This window comes from Onychostruthus taczanowskii, unplaced genomic scaffold (assembly GCF_017590055.1).
Source record: "Onychostruthus taczanowskii isolate IOZ18803 unplaced genomic scaffold, ASM1759005v1 scaffold21, whole genome shotgun sequence".
NCBI classification, from domain to species: domain Eukaryota; kingdom Metazoa; phylum Chordata; class Aves; order Passeriformes; family Passeridae; genus Onychostruthus; species Onychostruthus taczanowskii.
The window spans coordinates 11455098-11479056 of record NW_024499351.1 but is presented as its reverse complement, the minus strand read 5'-3'; the positions used below and the strand labels follow the sequence as shown (position 1 = coordinate 11479056).

At 51.1% G+C, this 23959-nt stretch overlaps 1 protein-coding gene across 1 annotated transcript; it reads left to right on the top strand.

The window, feature by feature from the left end:
• Positions 1 to 13335: 13335 nt before the first annotated feature.
• TCTE1 (t-complex-associated-testis-expressed 1) lies at positions 13336 to 19651 on the top strand. Its single transcript, XM_041404118.1, has 4 exons — positions 13336 to 13574; positions 15484 to 16052; positions 17111 to 17560; positions 19475 to 19651. Exons 1-4 carry the CDS (start codon positions 13391 to 13393, stop codon positions 19649 to 19651), a joined length of 1380 nt encoding a protein of 459 aa, XP_041260052.1. The 5' UTR covers positions 13336 to 13390.
• The last annotated feature ends 4308 nt before the right edge of the window (positions 19652 to 23959 follow it).

The window sequence follows — 23959 nt, the reverse complement described above, 5'->3', positions numbered from 1 at the left end:
GTGCTGCTGCATCCCCCGTGCACTGCAGAGCTGCTTGTCCTGCAGGTGTGTAACCATTGCAGGCTCCAGTGGAAAGATGAGCAAAGCTGCACCCATGACCAGCCCCAGGCACTGGGGTGCTGCTGCCCACCACATGCAGTGGCTCCCTTGAGACAGGGGGATGGGAGATGACCCTGTGGAGTCTGTGTGGTGTAGACCAGAAGGAGCTCCATTGTACCCGAGTCCCTTTTGCACCCAGTGCCTGTGTGTTCGCTTCTGCGAGCTGGAGGGCTTCAGAACAAGTTGTGAAGTCCTACCTTGCACTATCACTTAAGATTCCTGTGGGGGCTGTCAGCCTCAAAGTACTAGTGTAATTCCAGTCCAAAATCCTAACCCAAAACCCTTCCTGTGTTTTCAGCTGGCTGTGGGATCCCTATCCCAGAACTATTGCCATCATAGTCTGGTTTTTCTAGGACACACCACCCTGAGCCTGCTGCAAAAGTCCCTGAGGCTATGCAGACACTGGGTTACTATTCCAGTCCCCAACCAGGATCCCTGCATCTCCTTCTAGTCCTTGCCCAGCCTCATGTCACGCACTTTCCTCTTGCTTTACATCAGAGGTTGCCTGGGCTTGAGCTCCAGGAACAGGAAGATAAATCTGAGCCTACGTAGACCTTCTTTTCACATGGTGAAAAATTATTTACACTCGGGTTGGGATTTGCTGCTCTACTAATTTCGTTGTCTCCTCGTTTGCCTATTTGTCCCACATTCCACACAGTGTTTCCTCCCTCCCTCCCCCTTCTTTCTCTCACTGCCCTCACGGGTGTCTTTCCTCTCTCCTCCTCCTGGATGGCCAGGTTAGGCAAGTGCAAGAAGAAGATGCACAGGGAAGATAATCCACCAACTCAAATATCACCGAGTTTTACAGAAAAAAGGGGAAACAGAGACAAAACTAAATGACCTTTAAAACAAGCAAGTTCTCAGGTTCCCTCCCCCACCCAGAAGTGGCTCCTCTGCTCTGTTATAACCTTCTCCTCCCTACCCCAGCATTTATTTATAAGCACCATCAATAATTAAGAAGCTGCCTGCCTGCCTGCTTGCCTCAGCTGCAGTGTTGACAGAGGCATTTCTGACGTTTCCTGGCTCAGCCTGGCTGCTTTGCTCACTTGGGTTTTTAATTTTCTTTCCCAGCCTTGTTAGAAACACAGGAATCACCCACCTGGAACAGACTGGACATCCAGAGAGCCAGGAGAACTTCCTGCTGGAGCTGGTTGCCCCAAGAGTGACCCAAGAGTTGCTGGCTTTCACAGCACTGCAGCAGCAGGATGAGCTGGGATGTCTGGGGTGTCCCCACCACAGGCACAACCCCTCCCTACAAAGGCAGGGTCTGGGAGAAGAGACCTCCTGCTGTCCACATCTGAGGGCCATGGAGCTTGCACATTGGCATTTCTTTGTGGAAAAGACAGCAAGTGAGGGCTCTGCAGCCGGGCTTCCCAGCCCTGGGCGAGCAGCATCACCCTGGGCACCCAGCCAGGGAGATGGAAGGAGAGACCCACCAAGCAGTGCAGCCAAAAACCACAGCTGAGCGGGATGAGTTGGCCCTAGCAGGCAGAGCCAGAGGCCTTACAGTGGAGGGGGACAGCTGGACTTAGAATCAGGGATGGAAAGCTTTACACTGGTCCAGAGGAAGCACCACAGGGCATAACCCAGGGACAGACCAGACACAGAGGCAGCAGCTGGCCTTGGCACATTGCTGGCATGGCAGAAGTCCTTGGGAACACTCCAGGTTGCTTCTTGGAGGTTCAAAAGCACCCTGTGGGCATCAGGCAATCTCTGACCCTTGAACAAATCCTCAAGTGTAGGGTTTCCAGAGAGCCTGGCACAGCCTGCAGCATGCCAGTCCAGCTCCCTCTGGCAGTGTAGCCCGGATGCAGCAATGGGGCACAAGAAGGAAGCCCAGTGATTCTCCCTGGGCTGGCCTGTGATGCTGCGGACACGGCAGAGAGTTTAGGGAGGCAGTGGCAGAGAGCTGCAGGGGGGCATCTGGCAGCGCACCCAGCTGCCCCCAGCACACAGCACGGTGTTTTGGGGCCCTGCTCCACCAGCTGAGCCCTGAGCACCAAGGGGACCGTGGCTCTGCCATGGCCCCGTGCCCTGCAGTGAGGCCAGGGAGTGGCCGGGAGCTGGGCGCAGCAGCAGGAAGCAGATCTGTCACAGAGCATGGCTCTGGAGGGACAGTGATGGCAGCTGGCAGCTCCACAGCTCTGCCGGTGCTGGGCTCCGCTGGGCTGGGAAGAGGGCACCAAAGGACAGTGTCAACTCAGCAGCCCTTGGCGCTGGCTCCCAGCCTGTCCTGTCCCATCAGCGTCCAACTCCCACCACAGCGGCCGCCCCGACGTTGTTCTTGCTGTGATGGGGTGAACAGGGCCCCTTCTGCTCCTGCAGGTTGCCCTGCACCAGGCCCTGCAACTCCTCGTATAAGATATATATGGAGCTGCTCCTGGGAGACACCACGGGTCTGAGAGATGGAAAATGTGCCTCCTTCCCCACGTGCCCCCACCTCCCCAGCCCACACAGCCCAGCTGACCCCCCTCCCAGTCCTCTCCTTCTTCTGTGGGTCAGCCTCCAAGGGAAGGGGTGTCTGCTTGTGAGGGGTGTTGGTTGTTCCCTTTGCAAAGGACATCACAGGCCAGCTGGCCTTGAAGGTAAAAAAGGCAAGCAGGAAGGATGCCCTCATTTCAAATATAACAAGGACCATAGACCTCTGAGCTGCTTTCTGGTGGCCACACAAGGGAAGGATGATGCACTGCCTCCTCTGGGATTTTCAAAATCTCACAATGCACTGCCTGTGCTGTAGGAACTGATCCTGCTTCACATCCCTCTAGAGCACCTACACTGTTGCAAGCACTTGGATTTATCTAAATACAGCACAACAAGGAGAGGTGGAAATTGGGGCAGGGAAGGGAATGACACAGAGTCACAAGCTAAAATGCAAATCATGGACCATCCTGTGGAAAAAAAGAGACCAATGTAAAACCAATGGATCATCTCCATGAGAGTGCTAGAAAACAGCCTCCCACTAACTCTCATCCCCAGCCTGGTAAGGGAAAAGCTTCACACCTGCTCTGAATGTCATGAAGTCTGCAACAAGCCCAGACAGGAATAGAAGTCACTAACTAGAAGCTTTCCCTCCTCCACGCAAATATGCAGCCAGCTCTCTTCTCCCGCATGGCACCCCAGCTTGGCTCACATGGCCAGTGCCAGAATGGTCGAGCGGTGATGCCACATCTCCCTGTCACAGAGCCCTGCAGCCAGGTGGACAGGACAGGGCAGAATGTGACAGCATGGCCGAGGGAAGCTGGCCACAGCTGGCATCCTTGGCAAGGACACAATATCACCCCATTCACCAGGAACTGAGGAGGAGGGCTAGCAAAATCTCAGTGATCAGAGTTTCTGTATCAATTACCTCCCTCATGACCAGCCCTCTTGCAGCAGGATGCATCTCATATCTTCTGTGCATGTCTCCTCCTGGACTCTGCTAAGGGTCATGTCTTCCTCATCCCCTCCACGGAGCTGAGTGACAGCAACCTGGCAGTGAAGAGACACATGCTCCAGAGACAGGACCTGTGGGGACTGCTGTGACACAGTAGTGACAGCAGAGACCCTAGAGCTGAGGCAGTACTAATGGAGATGTCCATCACTGAGCATCAAGAAGAGCCAGCAAAAAGTCTCAGAGTCCCTCCATAAAAGGAGGGTTTATTCGAGGGGGCAGCCAGTTCTGAGCCAAAGCAACAGGCCCTCTGCTAACGCAGCTATCTGAAGCAGAAAGGCTGGGAATATCTGATCACATCCTCCTCAAGTTCCTTCTGCTGTCCAAACACAACCCCATGCTCCCAGCAGGACTCACAAACAGGATGTTTCTGCTGCCCACAGCCTCTGTGATCCACTTTCTGGCAGAGCAGTTGCTCTGCTTTTCCTCTCTTCCTCCTCCTCCTCGTTTCAGTATAGGGGGCCTGGGTGCTTGTCCTGCCCAAGAGGAGCTTGCTAAACCTTCAGACCTGCAGACCTTTGCAGGCAGTTACCCAGTGCTGGTCAGCAACCCAGACAAACAAGAAATTTTCCAACAAGAAAAGAAGGAAGCAGGGCTGGGGGAGAATGGAGGAAGCAGTGGCTGTGGTTGTGTCCCCAGCATTGGTTGTTAATTATAACACAGAGCTGGGCACAGAGGGGAGCTTCAGAGTACATCCTCTCTTCCCTGGCACCCCTTGCTCCAGGGTTGTGCCAGTACCTCCCATGTCAATCCCACTGCAACTGGGGCTGCAGACCATGGAAGCTGGCACAAACACGGCAGCCTGAAATCTGGCAGGGCTGTTTCTCTGTCTCTTTTCCCTAGATTGAAGGGTGGAGAGAAAGGGAGGGGAGCCTGGCACAGCTCCTTCTCGATCCTAGAGTGCCATCTGGCACTTGGATGCAACACAAGGGGCTGAGTGGGAGTCAGCAGAGGGACTTGAAACTTCTGGTGTGACGTTGGAGGGATCTCAGAGAGAGGGAAAAAGAGAGGGCTCCAGAAGCAAGGAGGCAGGGGTTTGCAAATGGGAGCCAGTAGGTCCCTGGGCACGGATCACACATCCTGCCTGCAGGAAGGTTTTTTTGATTCAGCCAAGAAAACATATGATCTGGAAAAAAACTAATTAAAAACTAAGAGGCAAATAAACTGTCTTGCCTGGGAAGTTTCAGCTTGGCAAGATGGGGCAGCCTTTTACCCTTTGCCCTGCTGCAAGCAGTATGGGTCAGTGAAGGGAAGGGGTCCCCATGGTGGAAAGTGTTACCAGCTGCCAAGCTGAACCAAGAAAGGAAAAGTCAGTTTTCAGGGAGTGGTAAAGAGTCATTGAGGCACTGTGGCTGTCCAGATGGGAAGGCCAGCACAGAGGTGGGGTTGTGAAGTGCAGCCTTACCAAGCATCTTGGGCAAACACTAATGCAGAGGATATCCTGCCCCAGAGCCAGAGTCTGGGATGTACAAGAAAGATTTAACATTTGCATCCATCTACTTGGAGGTGATTCCTAGGAGGCACAGCCTCCCAGTGGATGAAGAAAACCTCCTGCACTATTTATGCAGTATTTTTGAAGCAACCTGAATGAAAGAAACCTTCCTGCTTCAGAGTTCAGGTCAGAGGCTCGGTGGTGTGACAACAACAAAGCCATCCCCCTTGTGCAGGTCATATCCTGATTAACCCTTTGGCAGCTAGACTGTGCCCTGTGGAAGATGGGGGGCAAGTCCAGGAATATTCTAGGGCTGGTTTTGCACCAGCAAGGGAGGAAAGATACCCCTTTTCACAAACCTTGGTGTGATGCATGATGATGGGGATGCCAATCATAGCAATAGGTCAGATTCCCTGATTATTTGTTCCCCTGTTTTGTTTCTTTAATTAATCTCAAAGAGAGAGCATCCAAGCCAGCTGCACGCTCAGCCCGTGGTGGGATCATTTATCTCACCCCCCACGGGGCTCCTGTGTGCACTGGAAAGGCCAGGCTGAGGGGAGCTGCTGCAGCCTGTCAGCTGGCAGGCTCTGCCTCCTGCCCTGTGCCCAGCATCCACGAGCAAGGCCTGGGGGATGTCCCGGGGAGATGAGCCTCCACTCCTGCTGTCAAGCTCTGCTCCCCACAGAGGAGTGCAGGCAGCAGATGGGCTGGCCTCTCCCTGCCAGCACAGGCAAGGGGGCTGGAAGGTAGGAGGCAGAACCAAATCCAGTTTCATTAAGGGTAATTACCATTCATCCCAGGAAGCAGTAGGAAAAAGAGCCCACGTTCTCCCCATCTATTAATAGCTGTCAGCAGCTGCGTGGTTCCTGCTGTGACCCAGGGAGAGCAGAAAGCTTTGGGAGAGCAGCACCACAGAGAGCATCCTGCTCCCCCATCCTTCAGCACTGGCTGTACAGGGGCAATTTTCCTGCTTCCAGGATGTCATTTGTTTTGCTGCTTCCCCCAGGACTCCAGGAACTGCTGGCTGCTTGTAAGCAGTGTTTTCCAGCAAGAGCTGCAGGGAGCCAGCCAGAGGAGGGCCTGGAAATAGAGCTTTGGAGCCAGTCCCTGCTCCTCAACATCCTCAATTTTCTGAGTCCTGCTCAGTTTTAGCAACTTTCTGTGCTCCTCATTGAAAGGGTAGAAGCCACTAATGAAAGAAGACTCCGGTGCTGAGGACAAACCTCACTGGCTCCTACCCTAGTGAATCCCTTTGGTGTCAGGCAGACATCAAACACCAGTGGGCTCCTCTCAAACCTGACCTTCAGCTGTGCCCACGGTTCTTCCCCACGGAGACATGAACCACATCTGACAGATGGAGGCTGCCTCGCTGCAGGCATCAGCTAGAGAGGCTGCCCCACACGGAGCACAGGACTCAAATGAAATTATATCCTCGACTGGTGTGGGGACTTCTGCCATCATGGTGTGACGTGAGGACACTGCAGGCTGCAGGAGATGCACTAGCAGAGCTGACCAGGAGGACACAGAGAGGGGTTTTTTTCACTCCTTCTACCTCCAGCTGCTACTGCAAACAAACAGCCTGCTACTTGCTGTGGGCAGAAAGCTCACCAGATGTGTTCCTGCAGTCCCTGAAGAGACAGCTGGCGCTGGTGTAACTGGAGAGAAGGAAAGGAAGAGGAAGAGGGTGAGGTAGAGGAGAAATGCTTGGCTGCAGGATGTGTTGGTGGCTGAGCAAAGCCAGGGAGGATAATGTTTCTAGTCCATCATGCTGGGACACTAAAAAAGGTTGTCACCCTACAGCCACAGCTCTGTTTCCAGAACAGCACCTGAATCTTCACATTAGCAGCAGAAGATGCCCTGTGGGATGTGTTCCTCCCACACAAGGCACTGCAGGACCTGGCTCCTGTCCAATTTATTTGTTGTGATTTGAGGTTGGACTGTTGTTACACTGTCCTCCAACTCCAGGCAAAGCTGGCAGAGCTGATAATGCACAACACCATCACAGGTGCTGCCTAGGGGAAATCTGAGACCTGGTAGCTGGAGGGATACAGAGGGCACCTGGGATCTGCTGGTAGGACAGTGCCTTAGTCACTAGGGCTAGGAAGCAGCACCTTCCCTCATCCTCACTCTCAGCTATCAACAGTGGGGAGGGGAATGGGAATGGATGCAATGTTTTACCCTGCATTCCCACTTCACAGCATTTAAGCAGCAACTGCCACTGCACACCCCACTGGGAACAACACCAATGTCTGCACTCATGAAAATAAATGCTAAGGTACAGAAAGAGTTAACATAGCTATTTCTGGACTACCACTGTTTCTTTTCAGCATATGATTCAACACCTGATTGCATCCATTTTGACAACTGACTGCAATATTCGGCACTGGTGTCTCTGGGAATCAATGACTGGGTAGACACAGCTGAACTCCATTGTACTGTGAAGTCTCCAAAACATGACATTTGTATTATATTGTCCATGAGGTGGGCTAAAAACCTCAGTGTTGATGGCTTGCTGAAGGCTCAGCTCAGAAATTGATCACTGTTATGCAGGCAACTCAGGGATGCTATTTCTGTGGATCTGGTTTGGCTATCTCCTTTGCAATTCAGGAGTCTGACTGAATGTGTGCATGGAAATCAGTGCAAGAGAAAATATCCCTGGCTTTATGTTGCTCTCCTTTCTGCTTTTCAAGGTCTCAAAAGCCCTGGAGATGTGTTCCCAGGAGTAACATGGTCAGTGTGAGGCCAGCATTTGTGAAGGGCTTTGCAAGCCTTCTGACTACCCACTGTGCTAAACACCAGCTTGACTCACAGGGAGTGTCACTGTCTTCTGGGGAGCTGAGTGACAGAATCAGGCCACACCTAGAAAAAGAAGTGCATTGCTGCCAAGGTCTAACTTTCCATCTCTGCAATTCACAAAGGAAGCCTCAGAGTCTTGATCTCTTTTTTTAATCTATGCCTCTTTGCATTTATTGTTTTGTTGCTGAGCCTTTGGGGTGATCTGGGATCATGCTCTTAACATCTTCTTCATGACCAGAAGGTAAATTTTATATGAAAGTCAGCACAGCTTCCTAAAACTGCCAGCTATTATGGGACTTGCAGAACTATCATGAGAGCTGGCACCAGTGTTATGTATGCTCCCACAGGGCACAGGCTGGCTGCACTCCTCTTGTGCCCACTACATCAGCATTCCAAAGGAGTGAAAGAAAAACCTGTCTCAGGCTGGAAATGCCCTGGCAAATACTGCAAGGCTTAGATCTGAGAAATGGGAAAGAGGAGATGCATGTTTTCATCCCCTTGTTTACTCTTTATATTCCACAGCATGATATGTGTCTTGATGAGGATTCTGGTCTTTCCCCACCTCTGTAGAGGATGCTTAACAGCAGAATGAAAAACTAACAGGTCGAGGAGAAGAAACGAACATGCAGCAGATGGACCAAGATCTCCCTGCCATTAGTGGATTTCTCAGATTTGCTTTCCTCCCCCTCAGACCTGGCTGTGATATCATTCTGCCCCAAAATATGAGGCCTTGAAGCAAGCCCATTTCAGGCACAGACAGCATACCTTTAGCCGTACAAACATTCAAGGAAACAGGTATATTAAGGATAGCAATGTATTCATGCTTTGAATACTGACTGGGTCCAAAACATTCGCACTGCACACCTTGCCCCATTCTTTCCATGATGCCACAGTAGCAGCTGCTGCTGTAGGAGCGTCCGGGACTTTGGCAAACGTTCCCTCCCCACCCAGCACTCGTGGAACATGGTGGCGAGCTCACACATCCCCTCGGTGCTGGAAGAGGGGGCTCCTACTCACCACGGCACTAACTCTCAGCAGCTGCCCGGGGCGGGAGCGCCATCCCGAATCCCGTCCCTCTGCCTTCCTGCTGGCTCAGGCCGGCCCGCATGGCCCGGCAGCGGGCAGCGCTGTGACAGGCCGCGAGCAGCAGCGCGCTGGGAGCGGCCCCGCGAGCCGCAGCGTGCCCGGCCGGGGGTCGCAGCCCGCGGGAGCCGCGCCCCGGCAACGGCCGCGTCCGTGGCGACAGCGGCGGTGGCGAGCGCGGGGGCCGGGCCGCTCCCGCTCCCGCTCCGTTCCCTGCCCCGGCAGCAGGACAGAGCCCGCAGCCGAATCCCCCAGGCCCCGGTGTCGGGAGGGAGCCGCGCGTCTGACGCCCCGGTGCCCCCGGCGCTGCGGGGCTGGGCGCAGCCAGCGCCCGCGGCCGGGCTCTTCCCCGGCCGTTCGCAGGTCTGACTCGTGACGAAGCGGCCGCGCCGATGAGTTTCCGTCCCTCTCGGGGCCTCTGGAGAGGAGCTTGGCTGGCAGGGGGGAGCGCAGGGCCGGCATCCCACGGAGCTGGGCTGGTGGGGCTGGCGGGGGCGCCCAGGCGTTCTCCTTTGTCCCCTGGGGAAGGGACCCCTCTCGGAGCCTCCGGGGGCTGGCACGGCAGAGCCAGCTGCGCGCAGTGGCCGGGGCTGTGGTGGGCAGTGCTCAGGTCCGAAAGGGCTTTTGGTTTTGTGACATCCCACCAGGGCAGTGGCCCTTCCCAGCTCGTGCTGACAGAGATGCAGGAGGACAGTTTTGGCCCTTCACAGCGCCAGGATTACAGTGGTGACATGAACCAAATTCCCCAACGGCCAGCTGGCCTCACTCTGCCCAATCTCCCATTACAGACAAATTTCATTATATCTGAAGCTAAATAGATTCCTCACTCATTTGGCACTTTTTTTTTTTTTTTTTTTTTTTTTTTTTTTTTTTTTTTTTTTTTTTTTTTTTTAAACTCCCTTAAAGCCCATTGCAGTGTCTCAGGCCCTGGATTAGCCTGCAACACGGTGTCCAAATGCACACTTTGCATTAATTAGCCTTTGGAAGTGCCAGAGAGCATAGCAAATCCCCACAGGTGTCAGTGGGATCAGTGGTGTTAGGCAGACTCAGGATGACTTGCCTGCACTGCAGGTAACAGCATTAAGGTCAGCACACCTGCAGAACAACTGGCATTTGCAGGGTGCTGCTGCAGTGGCATAAGAGCTTCCTCAATTAATGGGCAGACAAAGCTTCAGTGCAAATGCAGTCTTGGCTGGGGCATAGCCATCCTCAGAAATAATTCATCCTGCTCTTACAAACTCTCCAGTAAGCACAGTGTTTACTGTGGTTCCATTTCTTGGATCTCTGTAATCCTAGTAGGAGCATCAGCCAAAGGTCACCAGTTTCCATGCAACTCTTCTTTTTTGGTCTCTCTGGGATTTGGTATGAATGAAAAGAGCAAAAATCTTTTATTTCCAGATCAAAACAGGTTTAGCTGAAGAAAATTTGTAAGGCATGTTAGTAGCAGCATAATTTGGTTGTGTGAGTAGATTTCTGTCAGTTCCTCCTGGGGAAGGAAAGTGGGATTTCCTTTATTTTTTTTTTTTAAGAAGTTCAAGCATTATTTACTTTTCAGTCTAATCTGGGTGTTAAATGATAAACATTGGGAATTTACTACATGGCTCTGTTCACTGTATATTGTCTAATAAAGCCTTTTTAGGATAGGTGACTGAGGTGTATGCAGAGTGGGTGGGAAGGAGCGTGCATTAACAGTGTTGACTTGGTTTATTGATAGTGAATTATGGCGCTACCCCTGTGTTTCAATAGTGCTTAGCCAACCCGGCTCTGGAAGCTGGCTTAGAGTCTCAGCTCTGGCTGGGTGAGATGCCCACAGCTGAGGCAGAGGGGGTGAGCAGGGAAGGAATCCCTTCCCTGGTGGTAAGGACATGTGGCAGGTGTGTTCACCACGCTGGCATGGTGGGAATGGATGGACTGGGAGCAGTGGCTCAGGATCAGACCTGGCACCACAGACATGGGGTTGCTTTGGGTGCTTTGCAGCCTTGTTGGTTTTGTAGTGAATGACAAGTGGGCATGGTGGAGTCAGCTGGGCTGACTTGCTCTGGGGCTCAGATGAAGGGAAAGCCTCTCAGCAGCCTGGGCAGCTCTTCCCAGGGCAGCTGTGTCTCCTGCCTGGACTCTTGGAGCCCATTCAGCAGCCCTGCATGTGCCACGGGTTACCCACCCTCTGAAAATCAACCTGCCATCAGTAAACAGGCAATCCCATTGTCTGCTGGAACAGACAGGAAATAATCTTAGGCCACAAATGTTGCACTGGCTTGCCCCAACAGCTGGCTTTTAATGATTGTTTCCAAAAGATCAGGAAAGCCATCAGAAACTCCAATCAGCTGTGATTGGCCTGGGGGATAAAATGATACAGATGCTTTTCCAATAGGACAAAGGACTGAGCAAGGAGAAAATTTTCCCAATCATTTCTATTAATGCCACCTCACTGCCTTCTAGCTGTGTTTTGCCCTTCCATGGAAGTCCATTGAGCACCAGGAGTTGGGTCTCAGCTGGGTTAGTGTGCTGTGGAGAATCAGGTCTCTTCTTTTCCCCCTGAAAGGTGGCCCATCATCGTAGCACCTTCCTTAGGCACAAGGGCCTTTGCAGGGAAAGCATTCCCAGCATTCTCACAGCTGCCTAACACCCATTCCTTCTCTTTCCACTTCCACCCTTCACCAGATCAGGCTCCCTTTTTCTACAGCCTTTACCTTTGTCATCTGTGCACTACTGCCTCCCAAGAAATACAGCTTCCCTGTCCTTGGCACCCTTCATCCTTTGAGCCAGAGAATGCCCTGCCACTGCCATCTCCACCCTTTCCTGACTGTCCTTCTCAGGCCTGCCTCAAGTGCATTTGAAGAAACCTTTGCTGACATATTTGCAGCATGGATCATTTGCTCCTCTCTTCTAGACCTCAGCATTTCACAGATCTCCTCTCTTCCCTCTTTTGCAGGCCCCTCCTCAGATGCCTTTTCGAGGGGGAAGGAGCAGAGGGAGTAAGACTAGCAAAGCCAGCTCCAAAGCTTTTAGGAAGAGGGCAGTGCTGGCAGAAGCAGCACCAGCTGGGAAGGCAGAGGTGAAAGGAGCAACCTTGTGCAGGGAAAGGAAAGACTAAATGGTTCATCTGTGGATCACTGTCTGGGTCACATCCCTCACAAAGGAGGAGCTGGTTGGGATCAAACCACCCTTCAGGTGAGGGATATGGTGGCCAAAGATAGTACATGGCAGTTATTCTTCCACAGGATCCTTTGACTCTGTGGTGGTGCAAGGCCACCACTGCCTTGAGATATCCTCTTGGTCATGCAGGAAGGTGTTTTCACCTCTGACATTGCCATCCGCCTCTGCCTCATGCTTCTTTTAGGTGTCTGCAGCCTGTCACTGCCCAGCCCTGTGCTGCAGCCCTGTTAAGTCCAGTTAGCCCCAGGACTGGGGATCAGCATGGGTCTGTGTGCCCTGGGGGATGCTCACCAGACCTAGGTGCTCTTGTAGAACCCAAAACTCAAGTGGATGATTCCTTCCTGGTGTCTTTTCTGCCTCTTTCAGACTGGCTGGTTAGAGAACCATTAGAACTTCCAGGCAATAACCATACATGTGGGATTCTGAGAGTGCTGGCCTTGAGGTTGGAATAGGAAACAGCAAATGGAAAACTTCGGTCTGGGAAAGCTCTGCAAAGTTAATAGGACCAGGCATCCTTCCTTCTGCTCCAGGCTGGTTCTTTTAGCTCATATCTGCTTAGGCTCAGTGTGGTCTGAACAGGTCTGACCCATCTCATCATTTAATGGATGTTTGGAAGGAGTTCAGCCAGAGAATAATGGAGAAAAGCAGGAAAAGGATACATTTATAATGTATTCATCTGTAAAGCATCTGTCTTTAGAGAGTCATAAGAACAGGCATACCAGATCAAACCAGGGGATAGCTGGCCCAAAACCCCATCTCTGACAGTGGCTAGAAGCAGACACCTGGAGAAGAGTAGAAAAACAATGCAAGTGTGTGTTCTTTCCTCCAGCACTCTGCCCACCCCCAGCTGTGTTCAGCTGCTCACACTGAGCCACATGACTTCTGTGTATTTCATCCTCAAAGAGTTTCTCTACCACGGACTTTTCTTAGAGTCTGCAGACCCTTAACATCCACAGCATCCTGTGGCAAGGAATTCCCCAGTTCAACTGTGTGAAGAACACTTTGCTTTAAGCCTAGCTTCTGCCAGCTTCCCCTATTACTTTTATTGGAAAAGACAGTAAACAATCAATTCCTGTCCATCCTCTTCAACAGCACTCTGACTTAACACCACGTTATTATCTCCTTATTGCATGTGGTGCCTAGAGACCTCTTTGCACAGGGCAGGGTATAAAGATGAGGTTGAGTAATAGTTGTTTGGCTGCACTGCTTCCAGTCCAAAGCAGAGGAGGCAGGCAAAGGGCAAGTGTGCTACAGGAGAGTAGTGTGAGCTGACCATTAATATTGCTAGCTTCTTTCTAAAGCTGCCTTTTTATTTTGCAGGTAACCACATAGTGGTGACTCTCCAGGAATTTTCCCCTTGCTTCTCCTGAAGGAGAAGTAGGTCCTGAGCAAGGATGCAGCAGCCAGAAGCTGGTGACAAGAGCAGAGCCATTCCCTCACCATGTTCACCTCAGGGCAACCTCACTGATGGCTCATTCTACACACGCCGCTGCATCACTGAGGATCTCAGCTGGTCCCTGGTCACTGTCCCCCAGCTCACTGAGCTCTGCATCCAGCACATCGCTCACAATTTCGAAAGTAAGTGGGAGCACATTTACTCTAGGACACATGGAGAGAGGGTCAGCCCCAGAGAGCAGAGGGTCAACAAGGCAGGCAGATGCATCTGAAAGGCAGTGTGGCACCTAGCCCTGCCAAAGGAGCAGATGGGGAGAAATATCCCCTTGGGCAGCCAGTTAAACAAACTGTTTAGTTGCTAAGTATGTATTTGTATACTCCAGGGATGGTTGTAGTCCTCTGGGCTGCACTCCAGGATGTGACTCTGTACTGACCTTGTTCTATCACATCTTCTTCCATCCGTGCTCTTCTGGACTCACCTCAACCATGACTGGGGCTGTGCAGTTGCTGTTTCCTGCTCTTGATTCATAGAGAGTTAGGGCAGTGCTCGAGGATGGAGCCCTGTTGTACTGAGTGCTGTACAAAGAGATGCAGAATTGCTCCCTGTCCAGAGAAGCTATCATCTCCTCAAACCCTCCTCCATGGAGGCTCAGCCCTCCTCCATGGCTTTTGGTGGTGATGTGACAAGTTATATCCTCAGGCAGGCAATGTGCTTTTGAAGCAGGTAGACTGATGAAACACAGCAAAACAGAAGAAGCATGTCTCATCTGAGAACTGACTGGAAGGGGGAAAAGAATGGCCTGTCTTTTTGGCTGACTCAGTGAAGTGGCAGCAAAGACCAAAGATAGTTTTAAGGCTATGTCCACACTGGGACTGTAAGAAAGTACAGAGGAGCTCAGTGCTGCCTTATGCCAGGAGCTGAAGGTACTTGAGGGTCTGACCTGGGACAGCCTTGCAATCCCAGCAGCCCGATCAGTCAGTTTGATGCCAAATGCATTGGATGTGCACTGTGCACGCGTAAAAGCAGTGGGCTCCTTTTCATGGGGACCCTCGTGCTGTCACCTGAGCTGTGAGGCTGCACCTTGCCCTGAGTGGGGCCTGAGTGAGCCTGAGTGAAGCTAGCCCAGCCCTGCCCATATGTGTCCCACCTCTGCTTGAGTCGTGGGACTTTGCAGAGAAGGTCACCGCAGTGTCAGCTGTGGGACACTGGAATATAGACTCCAGGAAGAGACAGTGGTAAAACTGTCAGTGTCCTTAGGAAGGGAATGTCCCAGAAACAGGGGAACTATAAAGCTAACACCACTTTGTGTTTCATAATCTGGTTTCCCATGCACAGATAGGTTTCTTCACTTATGTTACTCAATACAACTGTGTACACATGCCCAAATATTGATGGTGTGAGTACACATGGCTTTTCTCTGGCATTTCTGGGCACAAAGAACTTCCACCAGAGAAGACAGCTGAGACTTAGGGCAAGTATTGGGAAAGAGACTCTGGGGAAAGAGTATCTGGGAAAACAGAATTTTTATTTAAAAAAGGTGGACCTAAAAGCTAGGAGTGTGCCTCAGCAAAAAGGAACAGGAATCAATTTGAGGTAAGACCGATGCTTGAATTAAGATAAATAGGCACAAGGACCTGCATGAAAAGCACACAGCTGTTCTCAAATACTGTTCTTCAATATGCTTAGAAACCAAAAGGGAGAAAGTTCAGCAAATGGCAGGCCAAGCTCTCCCATCACTGTAAGGCTGAATTAGTTCTCTTGGGAGCAGAATTCCTGCCCTGAATATAAACTGCAAACCAAGTTTAAATGGGGAGCTCAGTTTCTGGCGCAGTTCCCAAATATTACAAGAGTAAACCAAATTACACTGATGTTCCATTGTAAAAGTTAGAAATAATGTCTGGAAATGTACAAAGGAATCCTGCATGTGTTCTGCCAACTTAGCACTGTGCTCCAGCTTCTGGCAACCAAGGAGAGAGCCAGTATCAGCAGAGGGGAGGGCACGGGCACACAGCTGGGGGCCCGGGAAGAACCACAGTGCCAGCAATTGTTCCTATGCCCAGACCACCCTCTCACTGTTTTTGTCTCTTCCAGAGAACCCTATTTTGAACAATCTTCTGCCTGAGCACCAAAAGAAGGTGGTGGACAGGCTCTCCACCAGCCTTCCACTCACTGTGACTGCCAACACAGTAAGCCATGAGGAGTACTGGAAGAGGTGCTGTATGGAGCGCTGGGAAGTGTGTGACGTCTCCAACTATGGAGACAGCTGGAAACGGATGTTCTTTGAACGTCACCTGGAGAACATCCTGAAGTTTTTCATCCCTAACACCACAGACCCCCAGGAGGTCCTAGAGCTCATCCCACTCTGCAAAGGCTATGTGCGGAAACTGGAGATCAATCAGTTCCTGCCACCTTTGCGGGTGGATAAAAAGGAGGAGACCAGTGACCTCTCTGACACAGAGGATGATGCTGAAATTGGTGAGGTCTACATGCATCACTACGACCTGAGAGATCTCATTACTGATCTCCCTCACCTTGAAGAGCTTCATCTCATTTATGGTGTGAAGAGCTGTGGCATGAACTTTGAGTGGAGCCTCTTTAACTTCACTGAGCTGGACTGCTCCAACTTGGCTACTGCCGTGAAGATGTGCCGTAACTTGAAAGTAATATACCCCAAACTGAACCTTACTGCCTCAGCTAGATCTTCAAATTGCCTGTGGATAGAAATACAGGGACCAGTTTTGCTTGCTGGTACCACCCTTTCTTTTGCAAATTACAGACTCTGAGAGAGTGCAGAGATGTTAACCTGCTGGCCTAGCGCTGAGTATCTTGTTCTGACGTGTCCTTGTTAGAATGGGTTGTCAGGGGATCGGTGAGAAAAATATTTGCTCCCACAAAACTTGTTGCCTGTAGCGTAAGAGGCAGCAACACTCCACTGTTTTAACTCCTCACATAGTTCTGGGAGGCAGGAGAGGAAAAGTCCAGAGGGAAATTTTCATTAGGAGTTTTTGGTAGTAAATGCATGTCAGCCTCTCCCAGAGGAGCAAAGACCCCCAAGAACAGCATGGGGAAACACTCACACTTGCCTTAGAGCAATAAGGGATTTTCCTCCTAAGAACTAACAGTATCTTCAGCTCTGTGGCAACTGCAATGCAGATAACTCAGCCCCTCTGAAACATCAGTGGGCATTGCTATCCAGAGTAGAGCCAGAGTGAGCTGGATGAACTCCCCACAGACTGTCATGCTTTGGGAAATATGGCTTCCAGAAGAGAAATTACCTCTCTTGTGGCTATTAAGATGCCCCAGGCACAGAGGACATTGTACCGTGGTTATCACTGGTGCACGTGTTCATTCAGACAGGTTTGACTGTGATCTGGGCTGGGTTCTGCTGCTAGTTGCTGCAGATGTTTGGGCAGCTTTATCTTGCTTTAATTTAGCCCCCAGTTAGAGATCTTGTGCAGTCAGAGGAGAGGAACAGGCATTTCCAGGAAGGAAACCCTTTTTCCCTAAAATAAGCATGGGACATCAGTGGCATGCCCTGCTTGCTGGAAGTATCAGCCCACTAGGAAAGCAAATACTTGAGCCTGCTGGCTAAAGGTGTCTGAAGTGAAGGGAGATGAATCCTGTCTGGTGGACCATAGGTTTAACTCCATGATGATCTTGCACAAAGCTCAGTCCAAAGCATTGGCTGTTGCAGTGACCCTGGTTTTTATGCCCACAGGTTTTCAAGCTGACACGAAGCAAAGTGGATGATGACAAGATCAAGCTCCTGGCCCGTAACTTGCAGCATCACCCTTGCTTGTTGGAGCTGGACTTGTCCCACAATCTCATCAGGGACCACGGGGCACAAGCTCTTGGCAAGCTGATCAGCCACAGCAGACTAGAAACCCTCAATCTGTGTAACAACCAGATCTCTCACCTGGGTGCTCAGGCTCTTGCCCACGGCCTGGCTGAGAGCTCCACCCTGACCTCCCTGAATCTGCGCCTCAACTTCGTGGAGGACAAAGGCGGGGAGGCGATTGGCCGTGCCCTGCTGACCAACACCAGCCTCAAGTCCCTCCATCTGGGAAGTAATAATCTGTCAGGGCCAACCGCGGCAGTGTTCTCCCAGGTCCTGGCTCAGAACATCACTCTGACGAGCATCAACTTCTCATGCAACCACCTGGGGCTGGTAAGAGAAGTCTCTTCTGCCTGCAGTCTGTGACCCTGTGTGGTGGCCTTGCAAAGCAGATCCTGAGCCTGTCTCAAAGGCACAGAGGCAAATGCATCCCTCATTTTGCATTCTTGCTATGATAACAATCAGTTGTGAGCAGGGAAGAGACTGTAGCAGATGTCAGGAAAGAGAATGACACCTTCTCTGCATGAACATGAATTTACCTCACTTGTTACATCTAGCTCTGTTCATAGGGCTGAATGTGTCTTTGAGGCTTTGGACTTTTGGGCAGAGAGGGATTTCCCCCACAGGAAACTGAAAATCAGGAAGCACGTCTGGGAAAAATCACAGACGCCTTGCACATGTGAGCGTAGCTAATGATAGGCGGCATGAGATGAGGGTCTCATGCATATCCTCTCTGCTTTGGATCTGCTGTGCCATCTGTCACTCAGCAACACACAGATAGTGTCACCCTTCCCAGAATTTCTCCTGTCCATCACACACTCAGAGGAGACTGTTAGAAAATTGGCTTGGTTGTTGAGCTTCATTAACTCACCCTCCGGGCCGGGAGCGGTGCGGTGGGTCAGGAGTGTCATGTCTGTGTGCTTGTAAGTGGCTCCTAAAACACAGGCTTACATTTTCTAGACAGAAGAGCACCCACAGATCTTACTGCATCCCTAAGAGCTGCAGTATGCAACATGCCTGCAAACCAGACCGCTTCTCTTCTGCTGATTAAAAAGAGCTTTAGAAATCTGAAACTAGACAGCCAAAAGCAATCATGCTGGCTTTTAAACTTTCTGTGCTGCCTCGATTATTCTCACTGTCAAATAAAGAGACAGCAAGACCAGCTGTCCCTGCTGGCAGGAATATTGGCATCAATGTGTTTGACAAGGGTTTTGAAAGGATTTGATAGCAGAAAACCTTTTGTGAGTTCTGAATTTTATGGTCCTGGATGTGGAAAACCATTTGAGTTTAATGATAGAAGGGGGCAAAGGTTGGAAAGGATAGAAGTATTTTTGTTTAGTAAATAATAATCTCTGTGCTTAGTATCTTCCTTCTGATGAGCTCTCCTGTTAGCCATTTGTGAAGTTCCATGGCAGCCCAAATGGTGGCTGGTAATGTTATCTTTGGGAAAATTGGGGGTTTTGCTAGAGATGCATTCAATTCTGACCTCTGTAGCCCACTAAAAAGAGACCTCTTCCCAGTCCTTTTTGCTCTGCCCTTTTTGGCAAAATGGCTAAAAGGCAGGGTGTTGGGATCAGGGGACCATGTGGATGGAGGAGAAAAGGAGCAGGAGGTATATTTGGTATCTGGAAGAGAATAGCAACAGCAGAAAAAATTTCAAATTGTCACATCCCTAAATACAGTGCTTCATGTAGTGGGGGGAAATGCCTCTGAGTGGGTTGCCTCCCTGAGACTACATCACATTTTCTGTCTCATGAAGGCTGGTCTTCAGTTACATGAGATAATTCCTCTCAGGAAAGCCAACCCAGCCTGGGAAATGGCATCCAGACAGAAAACTGCCAGTTCTGGGCTCTCACAACTGCCAAGATGAGGAACAGCACTCTAATCCCTTTGTCTCCAGCCAGCAGTAAGCTGGGAACCAGGGGACAGGGGGGAGCAGACTCCTCTCAGGTTATCATTGCCAGATGTGTTATTAACCAGCATGAGCTTGAGAACTCCTGACATGGTACCCAGAGGGAGTCATTAGCATGTGTCATGTCACAGAGAGCTGCATAAGGTTACACTCTTCCTCTGCACTTCTCCTGTGAGCAACATTTCGCACCTGGGTGGAGGCCTTTATCCCTTTGGCACAATCTCATGCACCTCCCACTGGCAGCAGCAGAAGTTGCCCTGGGGAGGAGGGAAAAGGAGCAATACACTTGTGTTTTGGGTGTCCTCCTTTAACCATCCCCTCTCATCCTTTTGCAGGAAGGTGGGAAGAAGCTGCTTGAAGGGCTGGCAAAAAACAAGACTTTGACTGAGCTTGATCTCCGCCACACAGAGGTGGAACAGGAGACTGATTTCCTCATTCACGAAATTGTGTGGGCCAATCGGGAAGCGGTGAGGCTGGGATCTCTGCAGCACCCCACCACTGAACCCTTCTGAATAAAGTGCTCCAGGGAGCAATGAGCTTTGAGTGTGCACTCTTGGAAACACTTTACTTCAGGATCTTGGTTTTATTTGCTTTTCTGAGAAACACTTAACTTGTGGCTATCACCGCAGCCTTTCGCAGACCCCCATCATCCAACCTGTGACTTCACTGGAGACAGACATTTGATCTCAAGGCACTGTAGTGGCACCACAGAGCAATCTGCCTCTTAAGCCTTCTCTCCCACTGCACCCTAAATCTCACCTCCTGTGATGCTTTGATATGCTCCAGCAGCAAGTTTAGTTCAGGCAACTGAATATTGTTTCACCTGTAAAGCAGCTAAGATGAAGTCTCTGCCACCTAAATGATCCAGTCCAGACCTAACTTTAAGATTTTGCTGAGGAGGATGTGAGAGGCATAGAGGATTGAGGGAATGTTGTTTCTAGCTCCTCAGCAGCTTTTTCTGGCTATTGCTCTACTCCATCATCTATTTGAATTTATAGTAAATCTCTCTGGAGTCTGATATGCGCGGTGAAAATAAATAGAAATAAATTCAATAAATCAAGAGGTCTCACCACTGTGGTTTCCTGCTTTGAGTTGCTCTGCTTTTAATCAGTGCTAACCTGCCTTGCAACAGGTGAATTCTTTACAACCAGATGCTTACCTTACCTGGTAGTGCTCTTCTGTGCAAACCTGCCCAAAACAATCTGTGTTTTGCATAACTTCAAGCTAGAGGGGTCCCTTCAGGACTGCTGGCCCACATAGCTCACAAGTGTGAAAACAGTGCAGCTTCCTTGGGCTTGGAGCAAAATGGAGCAGCTTCCTTTTGCCCTACAGGCCGGTGTCACCTGAGGACAGGACAAGGCACATACTTGAGTGAGTTGGTCCACTGACCATCCTGCTCAGGAGATATCAAGGAATTAAGCAAATGGGTTAACTTCCATCCCCTCCCACCCTCTGAGCAACGCAGGAGCTTTCCATGCCTCCCAGCCCTGCCCAACACCAGTGCTCACAGACCCACTGCTGGCAACCACCTCAGTGAATCATCTGAAACTTTTATTACACCGATTTGGTTTACAATCTTTGTACTTTGATATTTCCAACAAAAAAGGCAACATTGTGATATACTGTTTGTACATATATAGAGAGACAGACAGAGCTAGATCATATTGACAGAGTTGAAAAGTAAAAACCATTTCCCAGTGTTCACAAAAGAATTTATTCACCATGTACCCGCTTCTGCCTTGCCCTGCCTGATGGATACAGACACCGAGGGTGCCACTGGCCCCTGGCCAACAGGACCTTTGCCTGCACCGTGTCTGCCCATATAGATCAGAAAGGATGGAGTGCAAGGCTGCCCTGGCAGCAGGGGTGCTGACAGGGCTCAGCCCCAAGCCCTCACAGGTTTGTGTAGCTCCCTTCCCAACTATTGATGGATGCTCCAGGGGCTACAGCCAGAAGAATTCCTAACCAGCAGCAGCAGCTGTGAAACCTCCCTACCTGGGCAACTCCCACTACTTGTTTCCCATCCTCGAGACCGAGGTATTGAATATACTTATTTATTTTTATTTGCATTTACAAAATATTTTCACTGGATAACACACCTCAATGAGATGAGAACTCATGTTCAGAAACAGCAGAAAAGACCCAGATCAGCATCAGGCTGATGAAGCAACAGCTCCAGCAGCGAGGGTGGGGGTTTAATGGGGGTGGCTTGGTCCTAGGCAAGCCTGCCTGTAGCTCCAAGGACAGGGCTGCAGCTGGTCAGCCAGTTGTGCAATGAAAGCTCATGCTTGGAGGGCAGCAGTGAGATCCTGCAGACATGCTAGCAGACACACGAGGAGGAATTAGCAACCAGAGCCAGTGAGGACAAGGGATGGAAAGGCCTTGGGAAAACACGTCATCACCAGAACAACTTCTGACTTGCTTTTCATGATATTCACTGCTCATTTTCCTGCTAACAGCTTGAGACTGTTAACACCACTTAAGCACCCTTCAAACCCACTCCCGGGCTGCCACGTGCAGGAATGCCTGAACAGGTAGCTGTTGCCTGGAGAACTCTTTGCCCTCTCTCCCATCCACCTCTTGGCCAAAAAGCAAAGTCCAAACCAAGCAGCCTGCAGCACTTGCCCACCCCCAAGACCAACAGTCAACTATCTGCCAATCTGCAAGGGTTGAAACCATTTCAAATGCTACACATTCTGGCCAGACAGCAACAGCAGATTGCTGGAGTGTGAACATTCCTGTGTTGATGGGTCACTTGTCAGCTCCAGGTCCAGCCATCACAGGGAGGGTAACTAGCTGGTTACTGTGCTGAGTGTAGGGCCAGAACAAATACCTCAGCTTTCCCAGGAGTTCTATCTCCAAGGAGTACTGACAGGCTCTGAGGAAGGGGAGTCATTTGTGGGCCTCTGTCTGGAGGAGGGAATGAGCTTGGGCACTGCTACCACCCCCCAACACAGCATCAGCAGCACCCAGCAGAGACAAGCTGGGAGCATCCCCTCACCCATGGGTTTGTGCCAGAGAGATGGTGAGAGACAGGGGTGGCCAGAAGGTAAAGAAGGGGGAATGACACAAGGGAATGACACCCCTGGGGCTGTGTGGGGGGTGTCCCATCAGGCCGGAGCCGGGGCACTCGGCTGGCTCCCTCCCACAGCAGATGGCGAGCCCGCCTTCCGCTGCTCTGAGCAGAGCGCACGCGGCAGCAGGAGACAGTGGCCAGCTTCCCAAGCCTGGCGGTTTCTGCTCACAGAGACCCAGGCATCGATTTGCAAGGTGTCACACTGGCATATGTCACAAACAGGATGGCAGGTTGATTTTGAGCACCGACTTGGGGAGGAAGAGCAGGCTGCCACAAGGATGAGCAGAGGCTGTGCACAGAAATGGTTGCTGTGTTCAGCCTCCCTTTGCTCCCATGGAACTAAATTTGTCTAGGCTGAGCTGTCCCTGCCTGTTTGGTACCTACCCTCTGCACAGTCAGCCAGAGTGCTGGTGGCTGGGGTTCATACAAAGGGGATCCTGAAAATGGGGGTGCTGTGCACCGCCTGTGGGACAGTGCAGTGCGGTGAGGAGGAAACAGCATGCCTCTAAAACATCGTGCCAAGCACTCCTGCCCTGAAACATACCCAGACAACTAACACAAGCTCTCCCAGTCACTGGGGACCCACCACTGTATTCCATCACCCCTACAGCACGTGTGCCCTGTGTCCAGCAGCTTCCCTCCAACCTCTATCACCTGCTACCCCACGTACCACCCTGCTGACAGGGCACTTTTGGCTAATCTAGATCTAGATCCTTTTGTGCTTCTTCAGTTGCAGTGAAGAGGGATGAAGCCTGAGCTTGTGTGGCTGGGAAGATGAGAAGTGGCGCAGAGCCAAGCCCTGCATCAGCTTCCCTAGGTGGAGGGGACAGCTCAGAAATGAAGCGTTCCTCCTCACTACAGGGTACGCCTGAAATAGCCAGGCTTGTCAGATCCCTGTCTCTGGCTTTGATGGATTAGCCTCTCCAAGGCACAAGGCAATTTATTCATTAGTGACATTTACACCTTGTGGCTGCGTTAGGCATCGTGGTTGATGACACGTGCTCAAGCTGTCACTGCTGGGCTTGGAGGTGGCATTGCTGCTCCAACAGCACAGCGAGACACGGCCTGGGAACCTCAGCTTAGGAATACCTCCTGCCTTTCTCCTCAGCCAGAGCATGCACAGATTGCTTTGAAAGCCCACTCTGTTCCTGAGCTTCTCTATCAAATGCCTTGCTCCATTTCCCCCCCACCCTCCCTGCCTTGCAGCACCATTGCTCCAGCACCGCATCCTCCTGCCCCATTTTACCTTGTGTCTCCTGTAAAAACCACCACCTTTGCAAAGCCTCTTACAAATGTTCTCAACCAGCTCTCTTCCTCCCATGTCTTGCTGAGCATTCACATCCTAATCTGCCCTTTGTCAGCTGCCCTCAGCCCCAGCAGAAAAGCACAGAGCCCATGTTTGGAGACTTCTCCAGCAGATATGCTGCTTTCGCCATGATGCTGTCCCCTGCTCCCTCACTGCCACAACAGCTGACCTGCCTCTCCTCTCCTCCCTGGTCTGGAGACCAGGATCACCAAAACGTCAAGGCCTTCTGTTTTCTAACTTAGGACAAGTGCTGCGAAGTTCTCTGGGAAAGCACAAAGTGATGCCACAGTGATGCCAGGATGTGCTGTGGTTGCTCTGCAGCAAGCAAGCAGTGGGCACGCCAGGGCAGGGAGCGCTGCTGGAAGGCTGAGCACAAGCAGGGTGTGCTGAGGTCTGGCCACCAGCATGCCTGTGGTCATCATGCATCTGCTGGCATTT